General features: G+C 37.2%; 1 protein-coding gene across 1 annotated transcript; it reads right to left on the bottom strand.

Moving 5' to 3' along the window:
• Positions 1 to 2,464: 2,464 nt before the first annotated feature.
• On the bottom strand, positions 2,465 to 11,925 carry LOC117671376 (sulfotransferase 6B1-like). The gene is made up of 8 exons (XM_087890846.1): positions 11,543 to 11,925; positions 10,447 to 10,540; positions 8,695 to 8,783; positions 7,742 to 7,968; positions 6,643 to 6,730; positions 5,295 to 5,389; positions 4,756 to 4,948; positions 2,465 to 3,920 (listed from the first exon to the last, which is right to left on the bottom strand). The coding sequence occupies exons 1-8, from the start codon at positions 11,736 to 11,738 to the stop codon at positions 3,760 to 3,762; spliced, it is 1,143 nt and encodes a 380-aa protein (XP_087746972.1). The 5' UTR covers positions 11,739 to 11,925; the 3' UTR covers positions 2,465 to 3,759.
• Positions 11,926 to 14,582: the final 2,657 nt, after the last annotated feature.

Below are 14,582 nucleotides of genomic sequence, written 5' to 3'. Positions count from 1 at the left end.
CATTGGCTGATGGAGCCACAGTAGGCCTAGAGCAGGGCTGTCAAACTCCTGGCCCCTGGGTCGGATGTTTCACATGCTGGCCGTGTCCATGCCTGGTTTAGCGAAGGGGGGGGGAAAGTCCCAATACATCACGTGACGCTGCTGTGACGACGTGAATTTGACACCCGTGACCTAGAGGGAGAAACTTTTTTTCTTTTGCTGTGTCACCATTCATAAAGCCCTGAAAACTTGGATTTGTGCCCAATTGTGGGGCCATGGTTATGGGTTAAAGCCAGTGGTGGTATTCAGCCAATTCTATCCGGTTTGGGCGAACTGGTAGGGGTGACTGCAGAATGCCCTGCCCACCGACACAGACATCATGACGTCCCATTTTTCCACGTTTTTGAGGCTCTGCGCATGCGCGCGCACACACATCTGCGAACCAGTAGGGAAGGTAAGTGAATATCACCCCTGGTTAAAACCCACCTTTTGGCTATATGGAAGATTTGTTAGATTATGCCTGGCTGCTATGTGTTTTCATTTTTGTTTCTTAGATTACGTATTTTGCCTGTTTTATTTGTTTTATTGCAAACTGCCTAGAAACACATAAACATGAGATGGGTTTATTTATTTATTTATTTATTGGTTCGATTTATATGCCGCCCTTTTCCAGAGACTCAGGGTGGCTTACAATGCGTTAAGCAATAGCCTTCATACTGTTGTATATATCTGCCTCGTAGGGCTTTCGGCCCTCCCCTAAGCGGTGTTCTTTTTTATACAAAGTCAGCTTATTGCCCCCACAAACAGGGTCCTCATTTTACCTACCTCGAAAGGATGGAAGGCTGAGTCAACCTTGAGCCTGGTGAGATTTGAACTTGCAGTAATTGCAGGCAGCTGGTGTTACTTAACAGTGATTTAGTCTGCTGCGCCACCAAGGGTTGGTATATAAATTGAATAAATAAATAAATGACAAAACAATTTTACAAACCTAGGGGGAAAATGATTCAACTATATGTTTTTCTTCGGCTAGAGACTCTTCCGCGTAACATGACCAGCTTCACAATTACAACAATGTGCAAGGAATAAATGCTTAGAAGAAGAAGAAAAATCCCTTTTCCCTCTATTGGAGGAATGCCTTCCCTTTGGTTCATTTTTTGTTCAGATCAAAAAGAGTTCAAAAGTTTATTAGGCACATAAAAATGCGGTGGGTCCCTTTCCAAGCAAGAAACATTTTTTAATAGATAGGTAGAAACACCTGAAGAACCAGTTTAGTGTAGTGGTTAAGGTATCAGGTTTGGACTACTTACTTTCTCTCAGCCTTAGAATGGAGACAATGGCAAACCACTTCTGGAAACCATTGTTGCTTTGTACTGAAGCAATGGAAGTAGGTTTCAGTCGGGGTGAAATCCAGCAGGTTTTGACAGGTTCTGGAGAACCGGTAGTGGAATTTTTGAGCAGTTCGGAGAACCGGCAAATACCACCTCTGGCTGGCCCCAGAGTGGAGTGGGAATGGAGATTTTGCAATATCCTTCCCCAGGAGTGGGGTGGGAATGGAGATTTTGCAGTATCCTTCCCCTGCCACGCCCACCAAGCCACACCACGCCCACCAAGCCACACCCACAGAACTGGTAGTAAAAAAAATGGATTTCACCACTGGCTTCAGTGTTCACAGATAGTGAAAAGAGCCCTTTGTCTAAAGAGATCTTGCTTCTCTTTGACAGACTGATGGAGAATAGAGGAGACCAAAAGAAGAAGATCAAGGCATATCTGCAATCTGCTTTCCCCTTTATTTCAAGCAAGTTTATTTTTTTCCAATAAGAAGAAGGAGAAGCAAGCACACCTTTTCCAGTGATAAAATTTTCAAAGAACTCATCCCAAGTTTTGATGTCAGAATTATTAGGAGAACTCTACTACGTCTAGTTATCCAGATATAAGATAGATATGTGCTATATGTAATTCTTTGGGGGTATATCCATAGAATACAGAATTTATCAACACACCAGTGTTTGGCCTTTAAAGAACCTGATAAAGTCATTTTTCAATACTACACAAACAGTAAGAAAATGAATTTTACCAACTGTTTAATGTATTTTCATACATTGCATGGATTGATTTGGAAAATGTGTAATTGACATTTTCAGAATTACAGTATTGAAGATATTCATACAGTTTATTATTTTAAGCAGAAATGCCAATGTCATGGTTGTATGGAAGATTTATTAGATTATGCCTGGCTGCTACATGCTTTTATTTTTGTTTCTTACATGGCGTATTTTGTGTATTTTATTTGTTTTATTATAAGCTGCCTAAAAACACATAAAAGTGAGATGGGTGGGTATATAAATTGAATAAATAAATAAATAAATACATACATACATACATAACAAAACAATTGTACAAGCCTGAAGAAAAATGATTCAAACTTATGTTTTTCTTTAACTACAACATGACATTCATGACTTCACAATTACAAAAGTGCTGCAAAGAGTAAAAGAAGAAAAAAAAATCCCTTTTCCCTCTGTTGGAGAAATGTCTTCCCTTTGGTTCATTTCTTGTTCGAGTCAAATGCCAGAAGGTATAATTCAGAGTTTATTAGGCATGTAAGCAATAGCATTGGCCCCTTTCCAAGTGTGAAACACTCTTTTAAACACCTGAAGAGCCTGTTTAGTGTAATGGTTAAGGCATCAGACTTGGGCCAGTCACTTTCTCTCAGTTCTAAGTAGGAGACCATACAGCAAACCACTTCTGGAAATCCTGGTCAAGAAAACTGGAGGGACTTGTCCAAGCAAACTCCAAGAATTGGACATGATTAAATGGAGAAAAAAAACACCAAACAACTGGACATGTCTAGCCACAAAGGTGTTGTGTTTAACACCTATATTTCCCATTAATTAGTATACCTTATCCTTTGCCTGAAGCACAAGCATTCTCCTCATTCTTTGTTATCTTTCCACATCACTGTCTTGTTTCTCTATAATGGTGAAACACTAACTTCCTTCCAAATTGGTGTTTCATTTTCTAATAATAATTTTCTCATGCCCCCGTAAATGAATGACTGAGTTTAAATATTCAATATATGCTCCAAAATTACATTTAGCAAGCATGGGCTGAGTGATTTTTTTAACAATTCTACAGATCTGAAAATCTCTCACTACTAACCCCCAAAGCTGCTCCAAAAGGATACTGTCTTCAATGTATTGCATGTTAAAATCAAACAGCACAAACAGGACTGAGAACAACCCCATCCTAGCTCACCACATCTCATCATTAAGAGAATAACAGAGTTTAAGGGACCTTCAAGGTCTTCTAATCCAGCACCCTGCTCAAGCAGGACACACTACCATTTCAGACAAATAGTTGTCCAATCTCTTTTTAAAAAGCACCCATAACGTCTGAGGGCCAATCCACTGATTAATTGTTCTAACTTCCAGGAAGTTTCTCCTTATTTCTAGGTTCCTCCTTGATTAGTTTCCATCCATTGCTTCTTGTCCTGCCTTCAGGTGCTTTGTAGACTACGTTGACCGCCCTCTTCCTTGTGGCACCCCTTCAAATATTGGAAGGCTGCTATTGTGTCATCCTACTCCTTCTTTTCATGTCTTAAACTAGACATAACCAATTCCTGCAACCATTCTTCATATGTCTTAGCCTACAGTTCCCTAATCATCTTCGTTGCTCTTCTCTGCACTCTTTCTAGAGTCTCAACATCTTTTTTATATCATGGAGACCAAAACTGGATGCAATATTCCAAGTATGGCCTTACCAAGGCAGTATAAAGTGGTATTAATGCTTTACGTGATTGTATCCCTCTGTTAATGCAGTTCTAGGCTGCATTAACTCCAATTTCACTCCAAGCTTAGTTTTTGCTACAGTCTCCTCAAATTTTCTGTCCATTTTTTCATTCTGGCTTTCTGAGAAGATAGATGTCCAATCACCTATTATACCTTAAAAAGAAAAGAAAAGAAAGAAAAGAAGAATTACAATAGTAGGTGGAAGGCAAAGGGAGAGAAAATCTTTCTCCCAAAGAACAGCTATTCTTCAAAACTCTGTGGAGATTGTCAGTCATCCAGGTCATAGTTGTCTCAGAGATACTTTTTCAAAAGGCAACTGGACTGTTTTTCCCCTTGAGGAAGAAGAAAATGTTTTGCTTCTAATCCAAGAAGCTTCATCAGTTCTGGAAGGATGGTGGTGGGGTGATGGAAGAGTTAGCCCAAAAGTTCTCTTGCCAAGTAAGACAGTTGTTAAATGAGTTTTGGTCTATTTTATGATGTTTCTTGCTGCAGTTGTTAAATGAATCACTGCAGTTGTTAAATTAGTAACATGGTTGTTAGTTTAATCTGACTTCCCCATTGACTTTGCTTGTCAGAAGATTGCAAAGGCCTGACCCTGGAACATTGCAACCATTATAAATACGAAACAGTTGCCAAGCATCCAAATTTTGATCACATGACCATGGGGATACTGCAATGGTTGTAACTGTGAAAAATGGCCACGTCACTTTTTTCAGTAATGTTATAACTTTGGTCACTAAATTAACTGTTGTAAGTTAAAGTCTGTATCATATTCCCTAATATTTGAACAAAGCTACCTAAGCTAATGTCCTAAAAGCATTATGAATATCAGCCTTTCCCAATCCGTTGCTAGACTTCAGCCCTTATCATTCCTAGCCAACACACCTTTAAGTATTGGGAGTTGAAATCCCACAGACCATGAAGCCACTAGGTTAGAGAAGACTATTAAGTGTTATTGACAAATTTCTTAAAAATATTACAATATTACCTTTGCGGAAAAGTGCCTTCCCTAGTTTTCCATATTTTTCTGCGGTAGCTTTCATGCTTTCAAAACTTGTTTTCTTTACAATGCTCTCAATCTCCTCTTCAGTCACAGAAAAATCAAAGAATTTGACTATTTTTTTAAAGTGCTGAGACTGGATTCTGAATAACACATAAATATATAACATAAGTAAGTGATGCTTTCCTGGAAACATTTCAATTCCTTTCATTCATGTCTTGATCTGGGTACCACACAGTCATTTTGATATTTATAGGTTGGGCTTGTGCAAATTAGAATAAAAAAAGAAATAAGCAAGTCTTTATTGTTTCATTGAAATATTAGAAGGAGTAGATCAGTTGATCCAGAGATTGGCTTTAAAATGAAAATGTTTCTCAGACATTTACTTAAAGAAAAGTAACCAGGCAGAAACTTTGAATTACATTTCCTATTTCTATTTCCTCATCAATGTTCATTACTATATAGTACTTGGCCAGACATAATTTTATTATTAAATTAAATCTAAATATTTACTCTTAAAAACGTACCTCTTTTATTTCCTCATAAGTAATAAAAAATACATTACTGTCATCCAGATAGTTGTTCCATTTAGTAATATAATCAAAATAAGATCCATAGGTCACTGATAGGAAAGCAAAAGCAAAACATTTTTATTATTTATCTATATAACAGGAATAGTAAGATTATATCTATATTATAGTAGTAGAATTATATCTATATAATAGGAATAATAGGAGTGAATAGTAATAAGAATATTTATGTTGGTGTTTGGACCCACGATCCCAGAAAACAAACAAGCAAACATCCACCTATTCATTTTTTCCATCAATATTTTATATTGATTCCAATATGATCTTTCACTGTACCTTTTCTATTTTACATTTTTCTGTAAAATGTATTTTACAGAATTACAATTATTAACAAATGTGGATTTCCATACATAGTTTAAATCAGTGTTTCCCAAACTTTGGAACTTCAAGATGTATGGACTTCAACTCCCAAAATCCCACAGCCAGCCATGCTGGATGGGGAATTCTGGGAGTTGAAGTCCACACTTCTTAAAGTTCCCAAGTTTGGGAAACACTGGTTTAAATCATTTATTATTATTATTATTATTATTATTATTATTATTATTATTATTATTATTATTATTATCTCTTTTATTCATTAAACATGAAACTCAGTCAACTGAACATTTAAAAATGTGTCACAAATACGAGCGACTGGTGCTAATGGTTGATATGGGTTGCTGCCAGCATTCTAGCTATCAACTAAGTATCTTCTTAAAATATATGATGTTCCAAGTAGCACAGTTTTTTACAGTTCTGCTGGTGTTATTGCAGGAAGCTGCAATTTCTTGATGTGTTTTGTAAATTTCCTGGACATGATACCAAGTGCCCCTATGACAATGGGTATCACTGTTACATGTTTCATCCATAATTGCGTAGTTTTGATGGCCAGGTCATGATATTTCGTGATTTTTTCCAATTTTCTTTATGGGGTACCAGTCAAACCATATGTCATTTTAAACATAGTCAACCACACTCATTATGTTATTCACACTCATTCATTATGTTATTAACAATACTAGCAGAACTGATGAAGTCAAATGAGAGTCTTAGAATGCTAGAAAAAATGCATTTCGATTTAACAGGCAATAATATTAAATGGCAATTAAGCACATAAATGTGTATAAGAGAGAATTAATGTCTATGGAGATTCTCAGTCATCCAGGTCATGGTTTTCTCAAAGGTTCTTTTTCAAAAGGCAACTAGATTATGTTTTTATCCTTGAGGAAGATGTTTCACTTCTCATTCGAGAAGCTTTTTCAGTTCTGACTGGATGGTAGATGGATTACTTTTCAAAGGAGCTTACAAATGACTCCTGAATGGAAATGAACGTATTTGCAAAGAGTATGGGAAGCAAGAATATTTTTCTTTATAGTCTGTGTTAGACATGTATACTGAAAACACAAATCAAGTAAATGTTACTTACTGGCCAAATTCACACAACATGCTATACTAGACTAAAATGAAGTTGGGTAGTTTGTAATTTAGTACTATAGGAAACACTGCCATTTTCTTAGCATGTTGTGTGAGCTTTGTCATCACATTACAACATAATGATTTATGGGGATGGAGAAAGTCATAGTATGCAAATACTAGGCTAATATGAAGTTAATCCAGGTTTATTACGTCTGTGAGATGAATTGTGAGATGAACTTAGAGCAGTGGTAGGATTCAGCCACTTCGCGTCTATTCGGGAGAACTGTTTGTTAACTTTCTGAGCAGTTAGGAGAACCGGTTGTTGGAAGAAATTTGCTTTTGTTTTTTCCCCACTTTACAGGGTTAATCTTGTAAGGAAGGCTAATCTTTATTGCCCTGCTCATAGAAGCTGCCTCTTGGTTAAGCCTTATTACATTGTAACAGCTAAAGGTTCTTGGCAGTACATCCAGACTTACTGTCACCTGAGCTTCTCCTGAGTTTTCCCCCCCCCCCTTTTCTGGTACTTTGCTTTGCTTTATTAGGGGCTTGACTTTCTTAAAGGGGAAGGGTTGTTTTAAGCTTTTTATACTGCTGTTGGGAGGAAATACTCCCCTGTTGGAGTTCTTCCAGCCAGGATGCAACGATCAGCTGGAAAAAGTGATTTATGACTGTTTTCTATACTTATGACTGTTGCAGCATCCCCACAGTCATGACAGGCTGCGTGAGGCGAAGTTCCCCTCAATGTGAGTGACTTTGGGTTGGCCACACCCACTCAGTCACATGACCACCAAGCTACACCTACCCAGCTGGTCATTAGGGCAGAGAACCGATTGTTAAATTATTTGAATCTCACCACTGACTTAAAGAATGAAATGAAACATGAAACTTCTTGTTGCTTTGTACTGAAACAATGAAAATAATTTTCAGTGCCCAAAGACAAACAGAGAAAGGAACCCTTTGTTCAAAGATATCTTGCTTCTCCTTCACACACAGATGGAGGGTACAGGAGACTGAAAGATAAATAAAATAAGACCAAGGGCTCTCTGCAATCCACTGTCTTTTTTCCCAACGAATAAGAAGAAAAGAACACCTTTTCCAGTGATAAACGCTTCAAAGAACTCATCCCAGGTTTTCAGGGCACAATTCCTGTTTATGCTGTTGTTAAAATGGAAGAAAGATACAGCTGCATCCTTTGGATTCCGAAACACAACCAGAATCGTTGAAAGAAAAAAGAATATATTGCCATATAAGTGTAAAAACTAGGAGAGCAAAGCCAGAATAGTAAAAACAGTCCATTTTTTAAAAAAACAAAGTATGAAAGTTCAGATGTATTTGGAAATGAACTGAATAGGGATTAGAGATAAAATTATCAAATTAGGAGAACAATATTTTTTTTAAAAAAAGTTCTTTTACAAGACAGAATAGCAGAATAACCTAGAGGAAGGGACCTTGGAGGTCTTCTATTCCAGTCCCCTGCTCAGTCAGGAGACCCAGTACCTTTCTGAACAAATGGTTGTCCAATCTCTTCTATTTCCATTTCCTAAGTAAAGTATTGTAAGCAGCAAACCTAAGAATATTTGACATGAGATTTAACAATGGCTCAGTCGGAATAATTAAGTGAAGATACCACTGATTTGATAAACTTGTCTGATACAACACTAAATAATGAAATCAAGCTGCAGCAATCCCAGTCTTTGAGCTCCAATGTTGAACTTTTCTTGCTTGCTTGAAAAGCAGAAAAAGAAATCATTCAATTTTTATTTTCAATAAAATACAGTTTCTTATAGCTGTGCTCCAGGCCAGTTCAGGACCTGAAAAGGTGGTATGATCTTGGGCTTCTTGTCCTACTTTACTTTGTAAATTAATTTGACAACATCTTATTGATAGATGATATATGTACTAATGATATATAAAATACTAATTGAGAAAATGCAGGTACTTACTTTTGTCTTCTTTTCAAAAAGAGACCTGGGCAACATTTGAGGGATGAGGTGTGTTTTTATAACTCTTCTGGAAGGCAGTTTTTCCATCCTCTTTAATAATATTAAAATCATAGGAAGTTAACATCATTCATGCAAAGAAAATAATACACAATTATAAATTAGGGGCATTTAAATTCATCCCTAAAAAAACTGAGTCCCACTGATCTTTGTCATCCTAAACTCTGTGGTGGAATCTCCAGCTAGACTGGAGGGAGGTCTTAAGACAGGTCTGAGTTTGGAGTTATTGCGCTACAGGAAACAGCACAGGTCTGACTTCCCCCAGAATCCTTGAAGCCTTACAATAGCATTTGGACTTATATACCTCTTCACAGTGCTTTCCAGCCCTCTCTAAGCAGTCTACAGAGTCAGCATATTGCCTTTAACAAACAAGTCCTCATTTTACCAACCTCAGAAGGATGGAAGGTTGAGTCAACCTTGAGCCTGATGAGACTCAAACTGCCGAACTGCTGGCAACCAGCAGTCAGCAGAAGTAGCCTGCAGTACTGCATTTTAACCAATGCATCACCACAGCTCTTGCTGTTCCCAAGGGAATGCAATAATTCTGGTCAGATTCTTGTAACATAGACAACTAGCAACAAAACTCCTGTTGAAACTCTTCTTTGTGCTTTGTGGTTGCTTTACACTGACCCTACCTAATTATGTGATTGTTTCATATAAATCATACTGATTGATGTGAGGAAAGTTACTGTGGAATCCACAATGCAGTGTAAATGTGAAAGAATTGAGCAGCTACACTGACTGTCATTCTGAGACATGATACATGTGCTGTATTTGAAGAGTGATAAATTCTTCTGGGAAAGCATTGAGGTGGAGCGGACAAGGTTTTTTTCTTTTACATATATAGAGATCTGATACTAAGAGTTTAAAGGATGTTGAAAACAAGCTAGTGAGCCAGCAGAAAGGAAATTGGAGTTCAAGTTTTGGAACTGGGTGGGTGGGTGGGTAGGGGAACATGGCTTAAACCGGATTTAGTTAGTTTGGGTGCTAAAAGTTTTCAGGTTTCTGGTGTAATGGCAAGATCCCAGAAAAGAGAGCAGAATTGTGCTTTGATTATTTGCTCCTACCCAATCGGGGATTAGAGAAGACTCAAGAAGAAGGTAATTGTTTGGCTAGTCACAAGAGATTGCTATCTAAGAATAATTAACAAAAAAGGTAAAGGTAAAGGTTTCCTTGTCAGTCATGTGTGACTCTAGGGCACGGTGCTCATCTCTGTTCCTTGACCGAGGGAGCCAATGTTATCCAAAGAAAACCCATGGTCATGTGACAAGCATGGTTATCTGCCAAAGGCACACAGAATGCTATTACCTTCCCACTGAAGTGGTACCTATTAATCTACTTGCATTTGCATGCTTTAGAACTGCATGCATTTTTTCGGCCGAAGAGGTTGTAGAAAAAAATGCTTTTAAAAGTAAAAAAAAGCCTCTGATGATTGTGCGGCTCAGCTGGGCATGGGGGTGGGGGCAGGGATTTTTGCTACCGGTTCTCCGAACCATCCGCCTCCATTACTACGAACCAGGAGCATTTCACCCCTGATATAGGTGCTCTACACTATATAAATAGCACTCCTGTTTACAAACCCTTCTCGGCTTTTAAAACTTTCATGTGATAGAAGCTACTGAGTATTTCTCTGACTTCTGACCTTAAATTTTTCTGGATCTCCAAATTCGAGCAAAGGAAATATTGATAATTACTGCGATATTTGCTGCCTTCGCTTCTGTTCGTCTTCATCATATTTTTCAGAGGCAATTTCCAGCTGTGTTAAAATCTCCCCAACCCAGTTTAAACCTGAAGAATTGCAGAAATGTTGTCACTTAATATGTAAAAGTACATATCTTGACCATAAGTCATTTCAATCATATGAGAGTTGAAAACATAAACACAGAATGAGAAAATGCAGGAATAAACATTGTTCATGAAACTTCAAAAAAAAAAAAATGAGAGGCAGGTGCACTTCAGGTGTCTGGTGCATGCACAGTAACTTTAAGTATGTAGACTTGTTGAGTAAGAATTTCATATTGAACAAGTAACTAGACATTAGCCATTATTAATAAAAATTGGCAACTATCAATTGTCTTCTTAAAACAAGAATATAGAAACATAGAAAGCTGTCTGATAGAGCTATATTATAATCAACATTATATGAAATATTCATGGTCTCAAAATCGAAGTCCTTGCAACCTTGAATTGTTAAATCTATCTGGTTTCACTAGTTATGTGCTGTATGTAATTCTTTTGGGGTATATCCATAGAATACAGAATTTATCAACACACCAGTGTTTTGGCCTGCCCAGATCCTGATGAAGTCATTTTTCAATACTACACAAACAATAGGAAAATGAATTTTACAATTTTGTTTATGTATTTTCATACATTGCATGGATTGATTTGGAAAATATGACATTTGACATATTCAGAATTACAGTATAGTTCATATAGTTGATTATTTTAAGCAGAAATGCCAATATCATTGTATGACCCCTGTATTTCTGGAAACACAGAGAAGATCAAGAATGTCATCTTAAACATAATAATCTGTGAGGATTTATTTAACCCATCATAATAAAATGTCTAGCGCTTTGGAATCTGCTAGTTTTTATTTAACAGGAATTTTGTTACAAACTCTAAAGAAACTATCAAACATGCATACATTTGACCAGGATGATATAAATTATCCTGCCTTGAGAAGAAGGCTGGACTAGAAGATCTCCAAGGTTCCTTCCTACCCTATGATTTTCTATTCTATGTGTACAGAGACAAAGGCATTCCTTGCAAAATTGTGATGCTTACCTGTTTTGGGGTATGCCACAAGTACGACATCATCTTCCCGAGCTCTAAAAGTATTAATACTTTTCAGAGTTTCCAGGGAACAGATCATAGTGGGATATAACACCCCATCATACATAAATGTCTGTTCCGTAAGAGCCTTCTTTTCATTTTCTTCCAACTTTTCATCCAGAACTTTGCTTAGGTGTTTTTGAGTCATGATTGTGCTATTCTAAGACCACAGATGGGTAGCTTAGAGATTCAGTTGGCTTCGTAAGTGAAGCTAATCCATTTATAGAGAAATCAACTGTCACATGACAAAGAACACACTTGAAGAACGGATCTTGTTACTAATTAACTGTCATGAAATAAATCTATGAACAAAGTTTTTTCAATCCTTCCTCCTGCAAAAAAAAAAAAAAAAAAAATTCCAATGAAGTTGTGGCCAACTTGGATTGAACAGATAACACGTTAGAGAAAAAGATATTCTTAAGGGAATAACTGACCTGAGGCAACCTTCTCTAAAAATGGGGCTAGAGTTGCTGAGTTTATGAAACACTTGCTGGACAGCATGCTAGAAATCTCAGAGCTACACTTTCTCAAAGCAAAAAAGGTGTCAGTAATTAGCCATTGCAAAAGTAGCATATTCTGCTAGCAATTTTAACCCTCATTTTTCTTATCTCTTTTTCTTTGTTCAGTTGCCATTGCCATAGCCCACTCAAACTGCGTTTGAGAATAGCTGCTTTTGCCAAATTGCCAGATGGCATGCATGGCACAGAGATCACATGATAAAAGGAAAAGAGCTCTCCTAATGCAGATTTCTCTCTGATTCAACATGTACCGAATTTCCCTACATGCAATTTGCTAGATGAGTTAATGTTTCGGACCAGATGTAGCAATCTTCTGGAAGACCTGTGCCCAGGGGTGAAATTCAGCAGGTTCTGACAGGTTCTGGAGAACCAATAGCGGAAATTTTGAGTAGTTCGGAGAACCGGCAAATACCACCTCTGGCTGGCCCCAGAGTGGAGTGGGAATGGAGATTTGCAGTATCCTTCCCTTGCCATGCCCACTAAGCCATGCCCACCAAGCCACATCCCGCCCACCAAGCCATGCCCACAGAACTGGTAGTAAACAAATTTGAATTCCACCACTGCCTGTGCCCATAAATAACTAGAATGAATCTCATCAATACAGAGAACATCTGTGCTGATATCTTCTCATTCAGGAGATTTGAAAGATGGCTAAAGTCTTCATCCAAGCCTCCATCTTTCCTTACCTACCACAGCCCATCACCTGTTAAGGAGAGCAATTGGTGATTGATTTCTGCCCCAGCAGGTGAAGCTCAGTGGCAGTGGAAATAATACTGGGGATTCCATCAATCACAGTTCTTAAATTGTCTTATGTGAATGCTGTAAGGATAGCACCACTCACAAGCCTTCTTACTGAAGCAAATTATAGCTTAGCCATTGGGGCATGTAATTTACATTAGGAATATAGGGATGTCAAGAAAGTCAAGATGGCAGCTACTAAATCAAACTTGTGAAAAAGAGGCAGGGCTTCAGTCACATATTATGACCACCACTTTGATATGTTTGACACTCACACAACCTATGGATGTGTCTAATTTATGCTGATGTACCCTTCCATTAAGTCAATGATAGGAGGAAATTATTAACAGGTCCAGAAAGAAAAGCTAAAGATTTAGATAGTTTGTTATGTATAGCGATCCACCCAACTGTAAGCAAAGACAGTAGGCTAGAAAAGAGCAGTTTGGTTTAGTGATGAAGGCATCAAACCAGAAACTATGAAATTAGGTACAAAGTCAGCTGAGCAGCCTTGGGCCAGTCACTCCTTCTCAGCCCTGGGAAGGAAGAAATGGCAAATTATTTCTGTAAAAACTAGCCAAAAAAACTGAGGGACTTGTCCAAGCAGTCAACAGGAGTCACTAACTGACTCAAGGCACACACACAAAGATTCAGTAGTGAATGTAAAGAGAATGGCATGCATTGGTTGTTCTGGGTTAATGCAGCCCCGTTTTATCCTCTCTATCTCCCAACCTCTTCTACTGCTATTCTGTTTCTCTCCCCCATAGTAGAGCGTGAAATGATAAAAAGTATAAATTCATTTGTATTACGACCAAGATCATAACAGTGGAACTGTCATTAGAATTAAGTTCCACCAGATTATTTATTGTTTGGGAATAAAGCAATGGAATTTTGCCTCTGAGGAGAAAAATAGCTGCACCTAATACCTTACTTGTCTAAAAACCAATGTAATTGACTCACTGGAACTTCTCCCTTCTTTTTAATTATCAGCAATTGAAGGAGTTTGGAAGAAAATGTCAAGAAGTAGTTGATATTTACTCTTGCTTGTTTTGGCATTAAAAAAAAGTTTGGTCAGATTTAAACAAAAAAAACAACAAAACCCTTCACTCCCTTTCACATTCTTTTCAACCTTTTTTTAAAAAATTGTTTTTATTAAACCATTTTCTTCATTTTACATTGCAATTTCCATCTTTGCAACATTCCTGTACTGATATACCTTCACCTCATATATGTTATTATGTATACAATCTGTAGTTATTATTCTGAATGTTTTTTACTTTTTACATTGTATAACAATTTACTATAATATCATATATTCTTTATCTCCTAATCCTTGCATCTACTATCTAACCAGTTATACCATACATTCCAAATTAAATAATATTCCGTTTCTCCTTTATCTTTTATTTCCATTGTCAGCCTATCCATCTCTGCACAGTCTAATATTTTCTTTATCACCATCTCTTCAGATGGTATATACCCATTTTTTCAAATTTGCACGTAAACTATTCTAGTTGCTGTAATTACACGTAATATTAAATATTGGGGTTTTTTTTATCATAGTTCCTATTAATATACCTAATAAGAATATCTCCGGTTTTAGTTCTATTATAAATTATAAATTGACAATGTCGGCAGCATATAGAGAGAATCTATACAAAATGTTTTACTGATGGCATCTACCTCCAGCAAGATTAGCAAAAATGTTTCCAACCAGATCTTCAGAATGTTGAAAATGT

Source organism: Pantherophis guttatus, chromosome 1, assembly GCF_059756535.1.
Source record: "Pantherophis guttatus breed Tessera chromosome 1, ASM5975653v1, whole genome shotgun sequence".
Taxonomy (NCBI): Eukaryota; Metazoa; Chordata; class Lepidosauria; order Squamata; family Colubridae; genus Pantherophis; species Pantherophis guttatus.
The sequence above is the reverse complement of the archived record's forward strand: the minus strand, read 5'-3'. Positions and strand labels throughout refer to the sequence as shown.